The sequence below is a fragment of the Lepidochelys kempii genome, chromosome 23 (assembly GCF_965140285.1).
Source record: "Lepidochelys kempii isolate rLepKem1 chromosome 23, rLepKem1.hap1, whole genome shotgun sequence".
Lineage (NCBI taxonomy): Eukaryota > Metazoa > Chordata > Testudines > Cheloniidae > Lepidochelys > Lepidochelys kempii.
This window is the reverse complement of record NC_136402.1, coordinates 14,658,396-14,679,206: the sequence shown is the minus strand read 5'-3', so window position 1 is coordinate 14,679,206 and position 20,811 is coordinate 14,658,396. Positions and strand designations below refer to the sequence as shown.

Below are 20,811 nucleotides of genomic sequence, written 5' to 3'. Positions count from 1 at the left end.
CCGAGGGGTGGAAATGGCAGCTCCCTTCTGGGGGGCACTGTCTGCCTCCTCCCCCCTCACACCCCCAAACAATCCTGGCCCCCGGCTCTGACCTTTGCGGGGGGCCTGTCTATCCTCAAACTCCTGCACCCATCCCGACCCCTCTCCCCCCAACCCCCCTCCCAACATCCCCAACCTACTTCCCTCAAATTCCCGGCTCCCCCCAGCTGGCTCCCCCCAAACACCCGCCTTTGGTGGGCCCAGAAGGTCTGGCAGCTAAATCACTCTGGGCCCTGTTGTGTTCATGGAGACGCAATAAAGGGCTGGAGGTGCCAACACGCCCCAGCTCCTGCCCCACATTGAACAGGGTTAATCACGGGCCGGGGCAGGGTCCAGAGCCCACAGCCTGCTCAGCCCCACGGCAAACCCCCCATTGACCCCTGGGACCGGCTGTGACAGACCTAGCAGAGCAGGAACCAGGGAGCCGTGGCAGGCGCCGTGTGAAACGAGGGGTTTGTTCCAGCCCCGGCCCCATTCGCTGGAGCGAGTCTCTAGCTGGAAAATCCCCCGGGTTTGGGCATCTCCCCGCTGGCCCTGGAGACGCTAGCGACTGTCCTGGGGGCAGAGGAGATGGTGGAGCTGTGAAAAGTCCAACCCCATTTCCTCCTGGGTTGGGGGTTCAGCCAGGGGAGGAGCGATGGTGTCACGGTCCTTCTCTCCAGCCACTCTGCTCAGGACGTCTCCACGGAGCAGGGTCAGGACGGCCCGGGGGGCCCAGGAAACGGGGGGTGGCAGCCAGGAGGGTGAAGCGAGTCTCTTGCTTCAAGGCCCCAAAGGGAGGTGGGTGGCACAGCCCGTCCCCGCAATATTTTATCCACCAATGAGGCCTCGTTTCTGACACCCCAATTTTGGGTCACAGATTTCTGCTCCCCAACTTCTCCCATGTCCCAGGCGGGCCCCAGCCCAGCCCGTGGGGTCTGTCTGGTGGCCGCTTGGGTTGGACAAATCCCGTCTTTGTGTCTCACCGACTTTCCCCACAAAGTTAATTCGTCCAGGTTCTCGTGAGGCTGCCTGAACTTCTCACTCACCTTCGTCGGCTAAACCCACCACGGGGGGGACATTGAGAGGCTCCGGTATCACAGCCCCCCCTGCGGTGGGGAGATTTGGGGGCAGGGGAGCAGGAAACTCTGAGGGTTTGCACAATAGAAATACAGGGCAGGGGAGGTCTAGGGAGAAAGGGGGAGAGAAAAGAGGCTGGGGGACCCCGCTGCAGAGACAGGAGGGGGATGAACAGCGTGGGCGGGGGCAATAAGTGCCATTATTCCAGTGCCATGCAAGATGCAGCCTCCCCGCTGTCCACTGACAGCCCTGGGCAGAGACTGGCCCGTTTGGCGCTGTCCAGGGGCTGCTCTGCGGGGAGCCCAATGAGCCCAGCACAGGGGCAGTTCCTCTAACTGGTGCTGCGGGGGCTGGTGATCGCGGGGTTTGGGGTTCAATCCTGGGGTGTTGCTGTCAGGTCAGGAGCTGTTGAGGGGGGGATTCACCGAGGCAGGGGTGTTTGGGAGCAGGAGGTTTTGTGCCGGCGTTTCAGCCCCCCAAGGGGGAGCAGCTCGTCCTCCGGGGAGATTTTCTTCTCTGAACGGCTGGATCCTGGCTCCTGGGGGTGCAGAGAGATGGCAGGTTAGAGGGGCCCATGTCGCACTAGACCCAGCCCCTGGGGGCAGCAAGGGGCACAGAAGTGGGGGTCACCTCACCTAGGACACCAGCCTCGGGCGGCTGTAGTGGGCCTCAGCCAGGATCAGCCCCACGATGAGCAGGACCATGGCGCTCAGCGCCAGGCGGGCGATGTCTGCGTGGGTGAAAGCTGGGCATCCCGGGGGGCTGCTGCTGGGGGAAGGGGAGAGTCACTCGGCGGCTCAGACGGGGAGATCAGCAGCTGGGGGCCAAAGAGAGTGGGTGAACTGCCCCCCTGAGCCACCCGGCACCCAAGGGCCTGGCCAGGGGACTGTGACAGTCAGAGACGCAGGGTCCCAGGCCCCCCACGACAGGGAACCACCCCAGCTCCCTGTCCCCGTAGGACCCCCTCAGTTTACCCCCACAGGTGCCTCTGCCCCGGCCTGTCTGCTGCGCAGTGAGCCCATCCCTGGGGTATCTCGGCTGCTGCCAATCACAGCCAGGCAGTGCGCACTGGGGGAGGCTGGGACGTAACCCGCTGCTCCCCCGACCCCGTGGTGCCCAGGGAGCAGCCAGAGGCAGCAAAACATCTGTGGGGGGTGGGGGAGGGCAAGCAAGAGCAGAGGGAATTCTGGATAATGATCACCCCTATTACCAGGGGGAGATCATGAGGCCCAGGGAGGGGGCTCATTGCCCCAGCCCCTGTGCACCCAGCAGGGCCCAGCCCCCACAGCCCCGTCCCTCCCCTGGGATCCCCCCACAGCTCCCAGGCAGTGACCTGCAGGGCAGCAGGCATCTGGGGAGCTGAGGGCCTGGCAGTGGGCGAGGGGCAGTAGGTCTGTTTCTCCTTCCCCCATGTCAATGAGCCCCTCCCTGTGGTGTCTGGGCCTCACCCACCCAGATTCACTCCCCCGTCATTCCCTGCAACCAACCCCAGCCCCTGGGCACCACAAGGCTGTTTCCAGGGCTGGCTGGACGGTGATTCCCGCCCCGGCCCTGGTACCTGGCCCTGTTCTGCTCGGGCGGGTGGTAGCCGGTGCCGCTCCAGGCTGGATCAGGGCGGTTCCCTCTGTGGGAATAGAACCAGCGTACACCAGGGCCTGGGGAGGGGAAGAAACAGCGACTCAGCGATCTGCCCCCAGCTGCTGACTCAGCATCGATCTTCACTGTCAGTCCCAGGGAGAGGAGGGATGGATTTTAGTTGGTGGAGAATGGGGACCCCCCCCCACCCTGTTCCCTCCCTGGGCGGGACGCTCACTTCCTCCTGTTTGCCTGTAGCAGAGGCAGGCCAGGAGGTGCCATTCACACCTGGAGTCACTGTGGAGCCGGTCTCGGTGCGGCTGTTCCTATTTGGGAGGAGGAACGTCCCTGTGTCTATAGAGCTAAAGGGGAGCTCATCTGCCAAACGGGGCTGTATCAAACTGGATGGGACGGCTAATCCGACAGTCCAGACTTGCTCTGAGATCACTGCGGGGGGGGGGGGGGGCGGTTGGGAACCACACGGGATTCGTCATTTCAGGTCCAGTTTTCATGTAGACAAGGTTTTAGTCCATCCTTCTATCCCTCACCAAACACGCTCCCATCTGTCCACCTCCCTACTTTCCATGGACCCACATTCCCACTGACCCGTGGCCGTCTGTCCCCATGGATCTGTCCATCACCCTCTATATAGAAGAAATGAGCCCATCAGCTCTGTCTGCAGGGACCATCCCCCTCCAAACAGCCCAACTGGCCCTGTGGGTGTCGGAGCGGGGAGCCCTGTTCCCTGGGGGATGAATTGTTCCATTTCTCCGGCTCACCTTCTCCCTCCGGCTCCATCATGGGGGGATCCGGCTGCTGGGGCCCAGCTGGGTCGGTTCCCTCTGTGGGATGAAATCAAGTGTGGGCTGGGGCTGGGGAGGGACGGAACCAGCACCCAGGCCCGGGTGGGAAGAGGCTGAAATGGTGACTCAGCGACTGGGCCCCTCGCCCCATGACCAGGCATTTGTTATGGGTTTAATTATCCAGGTTGGTGGGGAGTGAATTCAGCGCTGGGGCAGGAGCCAGCTGGGCATCCTCTGAGCCCTGACTCCTCTGTGTGTCCCCAGAGCAGGGTCAGCTGGGGGAACATCCCCCTGGGAAAGGCCCCCCTGTTCTGCAGCCTCTCAGGGGGCAGGGATCCCCCCTCCCTCAGCCCTGAATGTCCAGTGGCTGCTTCTCCCCCCGGCTGGGGAACCCCCCAGTGACTCTGTCCCCTCTGCTGGGCTCAGGGAAGAGCCTGGCTCTGAGCGTCCCATCAGCGCAGAGACCCACCTTTCCCCAGGCCTTGGGATCGCGGGGTGGGCGGCTGTGAGTGCCGGGGAGGGAGGTGTTGGGGCGGGGGCTGATCTGGGGGGGGTTCTCCCCCACGGCTGCACTGACCGTGAACATTTTGGTAACCACGAGGGGATCTAGAGCCCATGAATGGGCGCTGTTAGCGTTTGTATGAGCTGAAATAAATCCACATTCCCCCCACCCCCCACAATCTTCCCAGCCTTGGGGGGAAGGACACTGAACCAGTGGATGATTCCCATCTGCTTTGTCAGACCCCGGGAGCCAAGGTCGGCTCCTCGTTAGTCCCTGGTGGGACGGGGCAGAGAAGAACTGGGATGGGTCTGACCGCCCAGGGGGAGTTTGTGTTGAGTTTTGGGTAAGGTTCAGGATTCAGTTCCCCTCCTCCATCCTTGATGTTACTGTCCTCCCCGCAGACTGACACTCGCCTCCCCACAGCCCCCTGTGCCCAGCTACCCAGCAGCCTGGAGAGGAGATGGCTCGTTAGTGACCAGATCCCAGAGCAACTGGATCCTGCACACTGGTCTCATTTCCACCCCACCCCGCCATGGGCACACACCCTGATCTCAGATCCACCCCTCCATGAGCACATGCCCTGGTCTTAGATCCACCCCCCACATAGACACACGCCCTGGCTGTCTCCGATACTTACCGAGGAAGAGGACGGTGAGAGCAGACGCCCTTCCAACCCTGATATTCTATGATTCTATCATATACTGGATAAGCTTTCAAAGTGTGTATTAATGTTTCAATTTCAATTCAAATTTCCAACCAGTGATTAAATTGGCAACACTGCACATAACTAGTTCACAACTGGGGAGGTGTTAGGGAAATTCACAGGGGGTGTAGGGAAATCCCTGCTGCATGCCTTGCTGAGTCATAAGGTGTATCCCTTGCCTTCTCTCTCAGTGGGTCAGTTGTATAGCTGATGGCCCTTGATGGGCCATCAAGCAGGCTAGGCAGTGCTGATGCCAGGCTATCTGGGGGTGTCATCCAGATACACAACACAAGTTTGGAACTACAGACATACTATAATATAGCTTACAATACAAAGGTGATACAAACACAGAAACGAGATTATCATACCTGGCAAATTATAACATTTTTGCAGATAACTTACAAGGCATATCATAACTCATTGCAATTTTACAATATTGGTATTCATAATATCCTCACACGTCCCCCAAACTCCATACAGCATCACAGGGAGAGCACCGCCTGTGTCTGTGGGGAGCCCGGGGCACTGTGGGGCCAAGCACGCAATAACTAACCCTTTCCCGGCTGGATTTCCCACTCTGCCCGCTCCCTTTCCTTAGGGCCAGTACCCAGCGTTTCACAGCCACGCTCACCCCACCCATCTGCCACTTCGCAGCCAGCTCCTGCCAGGGGTCTCCATCAACTCTAAACCAGCCACCCCTCGGTTACAGCCTCCCCTCTAGGATCTAGGTCGTTCCCCGCCCATCCAGGGCCGCACTGGGCAGGGTGCGTTTGGCCCTAAATCCCCCCAGTAGTACCTATCAGGGCTCATCGCCCAGCCCTGAGCCAGGCCACCCGGCGTCCTAAGACAGAGTCCCTAGCCCCCTCTGTGTGGGGATGCTGCATCTGGTCCTGGTGATGGAATAACGGCACTTCCTGCCCCCCAGGTCTCTGTCCCCCTCCTCTCTCTGTAGCGAAGCCCCTTTTCTCTCCCTCTTTCTCCCTAGACCTCCCTGGCCCTGTATTTCTATTGTACAAACCCCCAGAGCTTCCCTCTCTCCTGCCCCCCAAATCTCCCCACCTCAGCGGAGGCTGTGATACCAGAGCCTCCCAATGTCCCCTCGTGGTGGGTTCAACCGACGAAGGTGAGTGAGAAGTTCAAGCAGCTTCATGAGAACCTGGACGAATGAACGTTGGGGGGAAAGTTGGCGAGACAGAAAGACGGGATTAGTCCAACCCGAGCGGCCGCCAGACAGAACCCACGGGCCGGGCTGGGGCCCGCCTGGGACATGGGAGAAATGGGGGAGAAGAAATCCGTGACCAAAATTGGGGTGTGTCACGGACTCACAGGATGTGCCCACTCTTGGCCCCATACACTCCCTGGGGGGAACCCCCTTCAGTGCCTTCTCAGGGGTCCACTCTCTCTCGGGGGTTAGGCCCCTCCGCCTCCTGGAACCGCACCTCTCTGAGCCTTAGCACGCCTGTCTCTGCCCTGGGCCTCAGCAGGGAGTCCCCTCGCTCTGGACCCCCGGGGTCCCCACTCCCAGAGGGAATAATGCCCCCCTGTTCTCTAGCCCGGAGCGACTCTCAGCCAGCGTAAAACAGGAGGGTTTATTGAGCATCTGAATCCAGCACAGGAAACTCTCCAGGCCTCAGGCCTGGCCTCCCTCAGCACAGCACATCTAAGCTAATGCTTTATCATGGGGCGGGGGCCCTGAACTTCCCCAGGTGACTGGCTAAGTGACCCCGCTCAGTTCAGACTTGAAGGGGGAAGAGATCTGACAAAGTGGGGGGTTTTCTTGGTTTTTTCAATGGCTGCATGCAGAGGGGGTGGGACTCAGTTTCCCTGGGTGTTATTGGTTTCACAAGGTGATGGGAGAGGGAGTTGGTTGGTACAGGGGACCCGCGAGGGAACTTGGGATCCCGGCCAATGGCCTGGCAATCGGAGACCCCAGCGACTGGTGACCGGGAGGCCCAGCTCAGGAGTCACAGCCGGTCCGGCCAGTGGGAGGACAATGGGCTGTGAAGAGAGGACCCCGGTGACCGGACTGGCCGGTTCCAGCCAGAGGGGCCAGAGGACAGAAGAGGGGGCCTAGGCGACCCTGTTTACCTGGAGAGAAGACAATGGACAGATCGGGGGCTTGGGGCCGGTGATATCAGATGCCCAGCTGGGAAGCAGGGGGGCTCGGGACTGGAGAGAGGACCAGGTGTGACGTCGCCTAGCAGCCTGGACCCCGGACAACGGCCTGGAGATGGGGAACCCCAGTGACTAGTGACTGGGAGTAGCCAGTTCTGGCCAGTGGGAGGACAAAGGGCCAAGGAAGGAGGACCCCAGGGACCTGACCAGCCGGTTCCAGCCAGTGAGGAACAAAGGACAGAAGAGAGTAGGCCCAGGTGGCCTGTTTAGCTGGGTCAGAAGACAAAGGGTGGAGGAGCGGCTGTAGGGGAAGGTGATATGGTGGGGGTCTGCTGGCCCCAGAGCAGGGACTGACTGGCTCAGAGGGGTGGGAATGGGGCACGAACCCTTTCCCCTCTAGGGGGCGCAGGCTCCCATCCAGCCCCAGGGCAGGGCCTGGCTGGCTCAGGGGGGCGGGAAATGGGGCAGGGGGCCTCTCCTCTCTAGGGCTGAGTTTTCTTGGAGTCCAGGGGGCAGTACGGGGGGCTGGGAGTCAAGACTCATGGGGTCTATCCCTGGCTCTGGGAGGGGAGTGGGGTCTACTGGTTAGAGCAGGAAGGGGGTGGAAGTCAGGACTCCTGGGTTCTATCCTTGGCCCTGAAAGGAGAATGGGGTCCAGTGGGTGCTGAGCCCCCTGTGTTCCCCATGCCCCCTGGGCGTGGGTAATGGCATCTGACCTGGTGGGCAGGGCTGGAAATCCCCCCAGCCCGAGTGGTTAGACCAGGCCGTACTTGAGCAGGGAGCCTGGGTCTGGAAGCAGCAGCTGCAATGCTGGGGTGAAGCTTCTGCTCCAAAGGGGTCCCCTTCCCCGCGGACAAGGGCTGTGGGGTGAGCAGGGAATGAGGGGTCCAGGGTGTGGGAGGGGGCTCTGGGCCGGAGCAAGGGGTTGGTGTGTGGGAGGGGGTCAGGGCTCTGGGCTGGGAGTGCAGGCTCTGGAGTGGGGCTGGGGATGAGGGGTTTAGGGTGCAGGAAGCAGGTCTGGCTTACCTCGTGTGGCTCCCGGTCAGTGGTGCAGCAGGGGCGCTGAGGCAGGCTTCCTACCTCTCCTGGCACCGCAGACCACGCAGCCCCCCCGGAAGCGGCCAGCTGCAGGTCCGGCTCCTATGCGGAAGCAAACAAGCAGCTCCACGCAGCTCTCGCCCACAGGCACAGCCCCCCCACAAGGGAACAACTTTTCTCAATCTTTTTTATGGCAGCCTTTCAAGTATTTGAAGACCACGATCATAACCCCACTTAATCTCCTCTTTTCCAAACTAAACATGCCCGGTTCCTCCAGCCTTTGCTCACGTGGCTGCATTCCCGCCCTTTGATCATCGTTGTCGCTCGCCTCTGGATCCTTTTTCCAGTTTCTCCACATCCTTTCCGCACAGCGGTGACCGGAGCTGGACGCAGCACTCCCGGCCTGCCCAGCGCCGAGCAGAGCGGGACTCTCACCGCCCGGAACTCACACTCTGCCCCTCTCTTGCAAAGGCAGCTTTAGGCTGCATTTGCTTTTGGTTTTGCAACGGCATCGCATGGCTGCCTCATGCTGAGGGCGTGATCCACCCCAACTCCCCGATACATTTCCGCCATGCTGCTGCCAGGCCCGTTCGCCCCCACCCTGCCCTGCTGCGCTTGGTTTTTCTTCCCTACGTGCAGCACCTCTGTCGGCTTTGGAACAGTTCAGTGACGGGGTGCTCCACGCGCCACGCGGCTGGCGCCTCCTGCTGATCGTTCTGGGGAACGGCTCGACGCCCCTTCCCGCGGCTGCCTGCCATCCCTCCGCCTCTCTCGCTCTCCAGCAGCTTCTGCTGCCTCTTCGTGACTCGGCCCTGCGGCCAGGTCACGGCGTGCGTGTTCCCCCATGCAAAGTCTCCTTCCGCACCAGCGGCCTTAGGCAGACTCCCCTTCTCTGCCCAGCGAGAGCCACTCCCCCAGGGGCTGGCAGCGCCCGCCCGCAGCTGGCTGTTCTGGCCCCACAGCAGCCTCTGCGGGGGGCAAAAGGCGGAACTGCAGCACTTCTCAGCCAGAATATATTTTTTGCAGGAAAAATAAAGATTATGCGGGACAGATTAATTCTGCGCATTCGCAGATGCACAGAATTCCCCAAGGAGTAAATAACGGTGAATGGTTCCAACATTGGTGTGACAGGTTGTCCCCCACTCTGGGGATGCCACCTGATGTACTGGGGTACCACAGAGCCCACCCGTTCCACCAGCCTGGGATCCCTCACCCTGTCCTGCAGAGCCAGGCCCTCAAGCCTTCTCCAGCACACACACACAGGTAGGGACACACCCAGCTGCAGAAAGACACAGACACTGAAACCAGCCCTACACGGGAAAGCTTTCAGCTAAGGAATTGACCTGTGCTCAGGTGCACACCCTCTCAGGGTACAAACCCAAAACTGTATTGTCTTGCACTGCACAGAGAACTGTACTGCATAAGCTAATTGAAATTTGCCTCCTCCCTCAATGTGGAGGCAGATATGCACAGCGTTGTCCCCCCACCCGCCAGTAATGACTTCCACAAACTGGGTTTTGAGACAACAAAACAAGTTTATTAACTACAAAGGATAGATTTTAAGTGATTTTAAGGGATAGCAAACAGATCAAAGGCAGATTACTGAGCAAATAAAACAAACATGCAAACTATAGTTTAATACACAGTAGAAACTGGCTACAAGCAGTAATTTCTCACCCTCAATGTTGTTTTCAGCAGGTTGCAGAGTTTCTTGAAGACAAATTCCTCTTGCTTGCAACTTCAAGCTCCAGGTATTTCTTTCACAGGCCAAACACCTTCTAGCCTGGGTTCAGTCCTTTCCTCCCCAGATCAGTTTTAGGTGTTTTCAGCAGTCAGCTTGGGCAGGGATTCAGTGAAGAACCAACCCTGATTATCTCACTCCCCAGCCTTAAATAGGATTTACATAAGGGGGGAATCCTTTGTTTCCCAGTTTGATCCCCACCTCCTACAAGTGGAAAACTACTATCAGTCCAAGATGGAGTCCAGTACCAGGTGATATTATCACATGACCCTGCCTTGTCAAAGCAGCCATAAGTCAAAGGTTGTTTGCAGCATCCCAGGAAACATCTGAGGAAGGTGGGAGATTAGCATCTTCAAAATCCTATTGTTCCCCCAAACGGATCATTGGCCAACCAGCCAGACTCATGGCATTTTGTGTGTGGGCGTTCCTCAGGTGCAAACATTTTTGTAATTGGTACATTAAAGTTAGGAATATTGACTGATACAGAAATGACCCATGCATACAAACAGGATAATCACATTCAGTAAATCATAATCTTTCCAATGATATCTTACATGACCCATCTTGCATAAAATACAACTTAGTAATGCCATATTCATATCAAAAGCATATCTCACTTAAGAATATGAAGTGCCACAACTGGGTCAGTGGGGATCCTACCCAATCACACCAGCCTGTGCTCCAGCAACAAAACCAGGCAAAAGTCTGGTGTCCTTGGGCTACTTCCTACCACAGCTTGGGTGGGTGGGGGGCGGGTTCCGCAGTCCAGGGGTCCTTTGTCTCCGTGGGGTACACTGCAGACGACAATCCTGGCACCACATCTCCAGGGTTCATTTTCCCCGGGGGAAGGGCACAGCACAGAGTCAGCTCTGCATTCAGCAGCAGGCTGGAGACATCTGCCTCCTTCCCCTGCAGGGCCCTCCCTTTATACTTCCTGCCCCGCCCCGGTACTTCTGGGAAGGGGGCGGGGCCCATTTGGCTCCTCCCACCAGGGGAAATATAGTGGTCCCTTGCTCTCAAGTCCAGAGGGAGGCCGCTCTGCTCACTACACCCCGATTATGTGTGGAGCCTTCATATCCTCCGTTTCTCAGTGTATTATGTGATGGTACGGCCAATGGATTTGTTATTTCCTATACAATCAACGGATGCTCCTTAGACTGGAGTTGCAGGATTAGCGCAGTATAGGATAGATAAGAAGGCGTGAGGAGTGTGTATTAGGTATTAGTAAAGCACGGTTAATAGCAAGGCCTACAGGCTGAGATCTGTACGATTTTAGCTTCGCCAGACTAGGCCAGAGGCTTAAGATGATTGCGTGACCTAGCAATAACCGCTAAGACCAAAGGTTACGGCATAAGCTGTGCCAACAGGTGAGGTTATGGGAAAATGGATTGCAATAGACACACGATATTGTCCAAAACCAACTGCCGCCCGATTGTAACATCTTTAAATGTCTGTCCTGACCGCAGGGTACCTGCCATGCGTAGCTGCACGTGAGACGAAAAGGAACTACAAACAACCTATGAAAAACAGGACAGACCAATAATCATGGGGTGTGGAAGTGCAGCTAAGGAAAAGCGGGTTGACGCCTTGTGACGAAGCGGGGCATTTTCTTCGTGTTGTGCATGAGTACTGTGCGTGCCTCAGTTTCCCCTGTGCGCTGCCGTGTGTGTCACGAGGTGGTGGGAGTGAGGGTTTGCCGGTACAGAGGGCCAGGTGTGATCTCACCTAGCAGCCTGGACCCCAGACAACGGCCTGGACATGATAGATCTCAGCAACTGGTGACCCAGAGGCCCAGCCTGTGTTGGGAGCCGGGCAGTTCTGGCCAGTGGGAGGACAAAGGACGGAAGAGAGAGGGCCCCGGTGATCTGTTTGTGCGGAAGGAAGACGCAGGGCGGAGGAGGGGCTGTGGGGAAGGTGATATAGGGGGATCAGCTGGAAGGAAGTTGCTTCTGGACTGGGGACAAAGAGGGGTCTGGCTGCACCTGGACTGGGACAGACACACCTGGACTGGGACAGACCAGCTGGAAGGTGCTGAGACTGGCCAGCCCCGAGGCCCCTGAGTACTGCCGAGGCTGGGTTCGGCCATACAATAAACCCTCCTGTTTTACGCTGGCTGAGAGTCCCTGCAGACTGGAGATCGGGGGGCATCGCTCCATCTGGTGGGGGTGGCCCCAGGTAGCCAGAGCAAGGGGACCCCCCAAGGGGGCTCACAAAGGGAGCCAGGCGGGCTGGAGGCTCTGAGAGGTGCAGTTCCAGGAGATGGTGGAACCCAGGGCTTAGCCCCCAACAGAGAGTGAACCCTGAGAAGGGCTGTCAGACGGAGGGGAGTTCCTCCCGGGGATCCTACAGAGCCGAGAGAGCTTGCAGGGGCCTGTGAGTCCGTGACACACCTTCATGCATAAACGGTGAGGTGGCAAAATTTGCAGATGATACAAAACTACTCAAGTTAGTTAAGTTGCAGGCAGACTGCCAAGAGCTACAAAGGGATCTCCCGAAAGTGGGTGACTGGGCAACAAACTGGCAGATGAAATTCAATGTTGATTAATGAAAAGTGATGCACGTTGGAAAGCATCATCCCAGCTCTACATATACAATGATGGGGCCTCAATTAGCTGTTACCAGGCAAGAGAGAGATCTGGGAGTCAGTGCGGAGAGTTCTCTGAAAACTTCCACTCAATGTGCAGCGACAGTCAAAAAAGCCAGCAGAAGGTTGGGCATCATTAAGAAAGGGAGAGATAATAAGACATAAAATATCATGTTGCCTCTATATAAATCTGTGACGCAGCAGGGAGGGGGAGTGGTGACCTGGGACCCACACTCCATGACAAAATCCATGGTACGCACACACCTTGAATACTGCGTGCAGATGTGGTCGCCCCATCTCAAAAAAATTAGACTGGAATTGGAAAAGGTTCAGAAAAGGGAAACAAAAATGATGAGGGGTCTGGAACGGCTTCTGTATGAGGAGAGATTACAACTTTTCAGCTTGGAAAAGAGACAGCTCAGGGGGGATATGATGGAGGTCTGTAAAACCATGACTGGTGTGGAGAAAGTAAATCAGGAAGTGTTGGTTACTGCTTTTCATAATGCAAGAGCTTGGGGTCACCCAATGAAATAAATAGTCAGCAGGTTTAAAACAAACAAGAGGAAGTATTTCTTCATGCAATGCACACTCAGCCTGTGGAACTCCTTGCCACAGGATGTTGTGAAAGCCAAGATTATAGCAGGGTTTGAAAAAGAACTAGATAAGTTCATGAGGATAGGTCCATCAATGGCTATTAGCCAGGATGGGCAGGGATGGTGTCCCGAGCCTCTGTTTGCTGGGAGAACTACAGGGGATGGATCACTCTCTGATTCCCTGTTCTGTTCATTCCCAATGGGGCACCTGGCACTGGCCACTGTCGCAGACAGGATACTGGGCTAGATGGCCCTTTGGTCTGACCCAGTGTGGCCGTTCTTATGTGTCAGGTGTAGTCAGGGCTACAATATCAAAGAGGGAAGACCCAAGGGAAACCCCAGGAGGAACCATCCCGCTAGCGACGCTTGTCTACTGAGAGGCCTATCGGAGCCGAGAACACCGGGGAGGATGTGAAGATGGCCACGGCTGTAATTGTTGCACAGGGTTTTGTAGGATTTCTCTCTGCAGGACTTTACTTAGCACTGGGGCCGGCACTGATGGCCAGGGGAGAGCCCCCACTCCCTGCAGCACAGCGCCCCCAAGCAGTGCACTGGGGTATCAGGGCCAGCAGTGACGGCCAGGGGAGACTGCCCCTCCACTATAGAGACTAACCAATTTATTTGAGCATGAGCTTTCGTGAGCTACAGCTGATGAAGTGAGCTGTAGCTCACGAAAGCTCATGCTCAAATAAATTGGTTAGTCTCTAAGGTGCCACAAGTACTCCTTTTCTTTTTGCGAATACAGACTAACACGGCTGTTCCTCTGAAACCTGCCCCTCCACTGAGCCCCTTCCCCTGCAGCATAGCACCCCCTAGTGCAGCAGTGGAGTATTGGGGCCTAATGGGTTAGAACAGGTGGGCTGGGATCCAGGACTCCTGGGTTCTATCCCTGGCTCAGGGAGCGGAGTGGAGTTTAGTGGTTAGAGTAGGGAGGCTGGGAGCCAGGACTCCTGGGTTCTATTTTGAAGGCTGGGCATTGCTCCCCGCTTTTCCTCTCAGCAGCTAGTTCCCAGCCTCCCAGGGCACCTTTGGACCCGGGCACTTGCCAATCCTGGCTGGGATCAGGGAAGGGCAGCGTGGGTGGGTGTGACCCAGCAATCTGGGCACAAGGAGTGCCTGGGGTGGGGGTGGCAGGGAGCTGGACAGGGATCTATTGGGGGCAGGGAGGGCGTATGGGGGGGGCGCACCGTGCCTGAACTGGACAGGAAAGAAAAGGCTGGATGAGGAGCAGGGAGGCTCTGGCTGCCCTGGGGCAACACCATGCCCGGCCGCTTGGGCTCCTTTCCTACCTTTGTCTACTCTTGCCCCAGTAAAGACTGTGGTACGGATGGACCAATCTAGGTGCTGAGGGGGTACCTTGGGTTACCCGAGGATGGGGAATAAACTGGAGGGGATGGTCCTGCCCCCCGCTCCCTAAGGGATAATAGACTGTTGAGGCGCCGTGCAGTAGGGACCAGGGTGGGGAGCTCACTGGGGGGCCCTACATCTAGGCGGGCTAGCAGAGAGGTAACATGACTTGCCCAAAACACTGGCGGAGAATAGAACCCAGGAGTCCTGGCTCCCAGCCCCACCACCACCACCTCCAAAACCACTGGACCCCTCTCCCCTCCCAGACCCGGGGACGGAGTCCTGACTCCCAGCCCCCTCTGCCCTAACCACTAGCCCCCACTCCCCTCCCAGAGCCGGGGAGAGAGCCCAGGAGTCCTGGCTCCCCGCCTCTACTGCGCAGTTTTGTGACAGCATCCAAAGGGTTAACAGGAGCCCAGCCTCAGCCGGGAGGGGGCGGGGCGAGGAACCTTGGCTACAAAGGTCCCCACGGGCGAGCTCAGCTGCGCCCTGTCCCCTCCCCTCCCGGAGGGCTTCCAGCCGGAGGCTATGGCAGGTAAGACCGGGAGGGAGCCAGGACTCCTGGGTTCTCTCCCCGGCTCTGGGAGGGGAGTGGGGGCCAGTGGTTAGAGTGGGGGGGAGGGGGCTGGGACTCCTGGGTTCTCTCCCCGGCTCTGGGAGGGGAGTGGGGGCTAGTGGTTAGAGTGGGGGGGAGGGGGCTGGGACTCCTGGGTTCTCTCCCCGGCTCTGGGAGGGGAGTGGGGGCTAGTGGTTAGAGTGGGGGGGAGGGGGCTGGGACTCCTGGGTTCTCTCCCTGGCTCTGGGAGGGGAGTTAGGGCTAGTGGTTAGAGTGGGGGGGAGGGGGCTGGGACTCCTGGGTTCTCTCCCCGGCTCTGGGAGGGGAGTGGGGGCTAGTGGTTAGAGTGGGGGGGAGGGGGCTGGGACTCCTGGGTTCTCTCCCCGGCTCTGGGAAGGGAGTTAGGGCTAGTGGTTAGAGCAGGGGGCCTGGGAGCTAGGATGCCTGGGTCCCGTTCCCCTGCTCTGGGAGGGGAGTGGGGCCTAGTGTCTCTGGGGAAGGGGGCTGCCCCTGCCCTGAGTTGCCCACTGCTGACGAGAGCCTTAGTCCTGACCCGTGTCAGAGTAGCAGCCGTGTTCGTCTGTATTTGCAAAAAGAAAAGGAGGACTTGTGGCACCTTAGAGACTAAATTGGTTAGTCTCTAAGGTGGCACAAGTCGTCCTTTTCTTTTAGTCCTGACCTGCAGTCCCACCGTGGGCAGGGAATTTCTCTCCCACTCGGAGCAGGGGCCCATCTCCCCGGTATCCCGGCTGTGCCCAGGCCCAACCCTCTGCTATGAGAGAGTCCCCCGGGTGGCCAGTGAAGGGTAAAGTCCTCCCATCTGGTGCCCTTTGAGCCCCCCAACAGCTGTTTCTCCTTCCAGCTGTTGCTGGGGGGCGGCTGGATCCCGGCTCGCAGCTGACCCTCAATGGGGCTGTGCTGGAGCTGCTGTTGAGCCACCCGGGGGGCATCCCCCTGCGGGATTTGGGGAGGCTCTTCCACCAGCACCATGGCCGGCGCCTGGATCTGCCCCGGCACGGCTACCGCTCGCTGCCCCAGCTGCTGGGTGACCTGAAGGAGCTGGTGGTCCTGGACGAGGAGGGCAAGGAACCGTGGGTCAGGTGCCGGCACGCAGCCTGCGACCTGCTGCCGGAGACCAAGCCCCCCAAGAGACGCTGCCATCACCCCCGGATCCACAAGGAGGCGCCACCCGAACGGCAGCACCCAGGGGCTCCTAAAGCAGGTGTGGTCATGGGTTGTGGGCGGGCTGCCCCCTACTGGGGGGAGTGGGAACTGCATGTGGTGGCTGTGTGTCACCTTGCCCTTCCCTTTGTTGGGGTAGCATTACAGGTGCTGTCTACACTACTAGGTGCATCAGTGATTTTCAGGGTAGATCTGTGTCAGGACTCCTGGGTCCTCTCCCTGGCTCAGGGAGGGGAGTGGGGGTCTAGTGATGAGAACAAGGCTCTGGTCCCAGTTCTGCCATCTACCTTGGGCAAATTCTCTCCCTCTCCCCCTCAAAAATGGCGGAATAACTTTTGCCTGCAGATTGCAAAGCTTAACTGCAGCTCTGGCTTTGATGCCCTCTGGCTGGAGGGCACAGTTCAGCCCTGAGAATGCCGCTGTCTCTGGGGTGGAGCGTGTCAACTTGCTGTAATAAGGCAAACCGTCTGGTCCTGCCTCTGCTTTGGGGCAGGTGAAATCAATGATGGGGCGCCTGGGGGTACCCTGAATCACCGACGGGCATCATTTAAACAGGCCTGGTACAGAGCTGGCTGCAAAGGGGACGCAGGAAACCCCCCTCACTGGGAATCTCTGCCTTGAATGCGGGCGCCAGGTCCCAGGGAGCGACACTGTGCCTGGGGAATCGAGGCTGGTGGGAAATTGAACACTGCCCCCACCCAAGTTGGGAGTGAACTTGGACCCCTCTCCCACCCCTGCCCCCAATTCTTTGCGCAAGTCTCGAGTGATGAAGCTGAAAGACCCAGGCCTGTGCTATGGGGCCCAAGCGCCCCTAGAGGGAGCCTCGGCTCGGTGCAAAATCTGCCCTGGCTTACAACAGCTCCCATGCGAAGCGGGTGCATTGCAAAGGGGTCCGGCTCAGTGCGACTGGCGCCCCCTAGAGGGGCTCATGCATCCTAACGGGGGTGGCAGCATCTCACCGGGCATCTCTCTCCTCTCCCTCCAGCTCCCAGGCCTTGGAACTCCTGCCACCACCTGGCTGCACCCCCGGACCATCCGCCAGCCGGATCTGCCCCCGGCCACCAAGCCAGCACCTGGCTGCCCCGAGCTGTCTCGCTGAGCCACTTCCCCAGCTCCCGCCTTCCTGTGGCCGCCCCCCGGCAGCCGCCCCTGCTAATCTTCACCAACCAGTCACGGGGTCTGGCAGCGTACCAGGGGGCAGCCCTGAATAGCCCCGCGCAGGCCCCCAGCCGGCTGCCCCGCCCCACCCGCCCAGCCAGCCCCCAGCTGGACCCTCTCATGGCCGAGCGGGCTGAGCTGGAGCAGAATGTGGCATGGGTCCTGCGGGGCCACCCCGGGGGCATCTCCCTCTTCCGCTTCCGCCAGGCCTACGGTGCCGCCTACAGCCACCCCTTCCCCCTGGACAGCACGGCCTCGGTGAAGGAGCAGCTGGCGGCCATGCCGGGGGTTGTCAGGGTGGAGGGCTGGGGGGTGCAGACGATGCTCTTCCCGGTCTGCCCCCAGGAGCTCCCCAGCGAGGAGACTGGTACGTGCTGGGAGTCGGGCAGGGTGGGGGGAGAAGGACCATCCCAGGGATCGAACCTGGGGAGCAAGGGCCTCTGCAGCTTGAGCTATGAGTCCGGGGAGGAGTCCTAGCCTGTGGGTCAGGCTGGGCTTGAGCGGGAAGGAGCTAAGCAGGGCCAGGGGGCCTGGGCTGCGGGGGGCTCAGCAGGGGGCGCTAGGCTGAAAGGAGTGGGGCGGGGGGCTCAGCGGGGGTGCCGTGTGGCAGGGAGTGGGGTAGGGCACCTCAGCTGTGTGGCGGGGTGAAGGGTTCAGCAGAGGGTGCCGTGCTGCAGGGAGTGGAGCGGGGGGCTCAGCAGTGGGTCGGGGGCTCAGTAGGGGGCATGCTCTCCCTCTCTAAACTTCCCAGTCACTGAGTGAATTCCCTTCTCTCGTGTCTAGGTCTCACCCCATCTCTGCCAGAGGCCGTCGCCGCTCTTGCCAGCCCCGATGTGGTCTGTCCATCGCCTTCCATCTCTGCCAGCTCCCCAGAGGCCACCTTGGTTCCTGCAGGCCCAGAGCAGCCCCCTGTTCCTTGCAGCCCTCCCCCAGGGCACAGAGTGGCACTGGGGGCCCCAGTTGAGATCCCTGTATCCCCCACTGCCTCAGCAGCCCCCTGGTCACTGGGGATGGGATGGGAGCATGGAGCCATGGGGCCCATCACTGAGGAGACTGATGTCATGGAGGGCGTCGCCATTGCTACACCAGCTGCTGGTTCTGTGCCATCTGAACTGGGGGCCGAGCTCCCCCTGCCATTGGCTCTGGCATCTTCGGTAGCCCTCTCCCCCGCAGGTTCCCCCTGGGGTCCCACCCCAGCGCTGAGCCTGGACGATGTGGCTGCCACGGATGCCGTCCTCTACGGCCTTAACTCTGCCCCCAGCTCTGCAAGCTGTCCCAGCCCAGAGCTGTCCTGTTCCCCAACTTTGCCAGGACCCATGTCTGGCGGCCATCCTCTGATGGCTGTGGTCTCCCCTGAGCCAGCCTGGTCCCCCATCCAAGACGTCCCTGGCACCGCGGATTCTGCCAGGGAAAGACCACCCTTCAGGCCCCTGCCTCTGGGTGAGCCCAGCTTGGCATCCCCCTACAAACATCAGGAGGACAGGGGGGCACCATGGGCGGCCATCAAGCCAGAGTCCCGTCTGCCCCATATCTCCCCGCTCCGCCCCCCATCTATGGGGAGTAAGAGGAAGCCACTCAAGGGCAAACCTAACCTCTGTGTCCTTCTGTGAGGTGGATGTTGTAAGTTGACAGCATTTGTGTGGCAATGGGGGGGGCACTAAATTGACATGGGGGGGACAACACAATGGGCTTGGTCAGCTGGGTAGGAGGGGGATTGTAGGACAAGCGCCCGCATGAGTTAGAAACGCTTCTCTCCTACTAGGGGAGAGGGAGCCGGGTTCTGCCCTGGCTCCTGCATCACCAGCTGAGAGCGGATCTGGAGTGGGCAGGGAAGGGGAGAAGAGGGCAGGGGTTGATGTGGGGTTGGGTGGAGTCTTCATGATGGGCAGCAGGCTGGTTTAAATGTAGGTGGATGGCCCCCTATTCTTGCAATGCCCCAGCCTGGGCCTGGATTGGCCCCAGTGCCCCCTAGAGGTGGAAGGCAGCTGTGTCCCAGTGAGGCAGCCCGTCAGGTCTGAGTGGGAGGTGGAATCACCCTTAAAGCTGGGGTCTGTCTGGGATTCAGCCATCTGGGGTGGATCCAGAACCCACCCTCTTCTAGTAGGGGCTGGGGCAGGTCTAGAACCCAACCTAGCGTAGTGGAAGCTTCACCAGTCAGGGGAAATCTGTTGAATGTAGAACTCACTTGGTTTGGGAAAGGGGGTCTAGAACATGCTCCACTTGGTGGGAGAGGGAGGGAAATCTAGAACCAGCTAGATTCTGGTGCGGGGCATCTGGAACGCAGTCTGTTTTGTCAGGACATGGTGGGATCTAGAACCTGTTCCAGTTTGCTGAATCTATAACCCCCTCGATTATGTGGGGTCCTGAGGAATGTAGCACTGATTCTGGTGGAGAATCTGGAACATGCTCCATTTTGTTGTGGGTTGAGGACTCTAGAACCCCCTCCATTCTCTGGGGATCTAGCCCCCAATCTGTTTTGGTGGGAGGATCCACATACCCAGTGTTATGGGGGGCTGGCAGGAGAGGGTCTATGGCTGCTCCAGAGCCATATCATGGCCCTGAGCAAAGTAAACAATTATTTAAATATTCCCACCCCTCCAGGGGAATCTTCTCATATTTTATTTGATGAATCTCCAGTTGTTCTCCAAATAAAATTTGCTTCCTGAATGATCCGCTCCTTTCTGCGGCATTTTTCTCATCACAGAGGGGGAAATCCATGATAGGGTGGGGAAATCCCTCTTAAAGGTGCTAGAGCAGAGTGGCTCTTGGCTTGCAGAACCTAGAACCCAGCAAGGCTAAGTCATCACTGCAGGCTCCTTCACATAACCCATGGGGACTGCATGTGCTGCAGGGAGATGACCAGGCTGGCTCGGTGCCGAGTTCCCTCGAGCAACTTCTCCAACCAAGGGAGATGCCGGCTGGCGCAGAGACAGTTGAGCGTGAAATGGTTTCAGAAGTGGGATCGTGCTCCATCAAGCTCACTCGCAGCACTGCTCTAAGGTGATGTCTACAGAGCTAGCGGCTGCAAGTCTCACAGCCTGGGTTTGTTTTTGTTTGCTGGTGCATCAATTTTTTTTCTCATCACGGAGTGGGGCAGGGAATGCGTGACATGATGGAAAACCCCTGCTCTTAAAAATTCTAGAGCAGCAGCCCTGGGTTTAGGGGATTGAGACAAGTGGTTTGCAACCTCTGATCTGCAGACCCCTGGTGGGTCCTAGACTGTGCCTAAGATTTCCCAAGGGGTCTGCTTCTCCATTTTACCTTTTTTTAGGGAGCGGCAAATAAAAAAAGGTCAAAACCCCCTGCCCTGGAAAGTGACTTGGCCTAAACTCAAATTTTCTGCTTAGTTCCTTGGTAGATCAGAAAAATAACTCTCCCCTGATCATTGTCCCAGATCTAATCAGAAATTGGAGTGAAGTTCAGAAGGGGAAGGTTTCGTATTAATCTGTTTGAAAGGGGGAGGGTCCAGTCCACGGGACGTTCAGATTTTTGGACGTACCGATGACTCTGTCCAGCTGCTCTTTAATTAACACCCAGGGGCCTGGACAGTCTGTGTATACGGCCTGAATGCTGTTCTCCATCTTTAATGCAAGGGGGAAAACCCACGCACAGTGGCACTGCGGGATCCTCTGAGGCAGCATCGTAGCTGGGCTGGGTGTAGCTGTGGAAGCAGGAGGGGGGTGAAATCTGCCCATTAGGAAGGCGTAACCGTCTGTCCCAGCTTTCAGCGCCTGCCGGACTCCCGATGGGCTCTGGCTCCTTTGGAAGGGGCCGGCTGAAGGTGAACTGAGCGGGGGGGTGGGGAGTGAAATGGAG

General features: G+C 58.6%; 1 protein-coding gene and 1 long non-coding RNA gene across 2 annotated transcripts; one reads left to right on the top strand and one right to left on the bottom strand.

Annotated features, from left to right (window-relative positions):
- Nucleotides 1-243: 243 nt before the first annotated feature.
- LOC144929747 (uncharacterized) lies at nt 244-3,511 on the bottom strand. The gene is made up of 4 exons (XR_013634947.1): nt 3,453-3,511; nt 2,657-2,753; nt 1,734-1,863; nt 244-1,636 (listed from the first exon to the last, which is right to left on the bottom strand). It is a non-coding gene; the product is annotated as an uncharacterized LOC144929747 (long non-coding RNA).
- An 11,024-nt stretch (nt 3,512-14,535) lies between these two features.
- On the top strand, nt 14,536-19,662 carry LOC144929730 (uncharacterized). The gene is made up of 4 exons (XM_078850180.1): nt 14,536-14,634; nt 15,518-15,877; nt 16,823-17,362; nt 17,779-19,662. Exons 1-4 carry the CDS (start codon nt 14,628-14,630, stop codon nt 18,603-18,605), a joined length of 1,734 nt encoding a protein of 577 aa, XP_078706306.1. The 5' UTR covers nt 14,536-14,627; the 3' UTR covers nt 18,606-19,662.
- The last annotated feature ends 1,149 nt before the right edge of the window (nt 19,663-20,811 follow it).

Excerpts from the sequence above, each read along its gene's own strand:
- LOC144929730 (XM_078850180.1), top strand. Across the intron at positions 15,878-16,822 it reads CCCAGGGGCTCCTAAAGCAG|CTCCCAGGCCTTGGAACTCC; the intron begins GTGTGGTCATGG and ends CTCTCCCTCCAG. Across the intron at positions 17,363-17,778 it reads GCTCCCCAGCGAGGAGACTG|GTCTCACCCCATCTCTGCCA; the intron begins GTACGTGCTGGG and ends TCTCGTGTCTAG.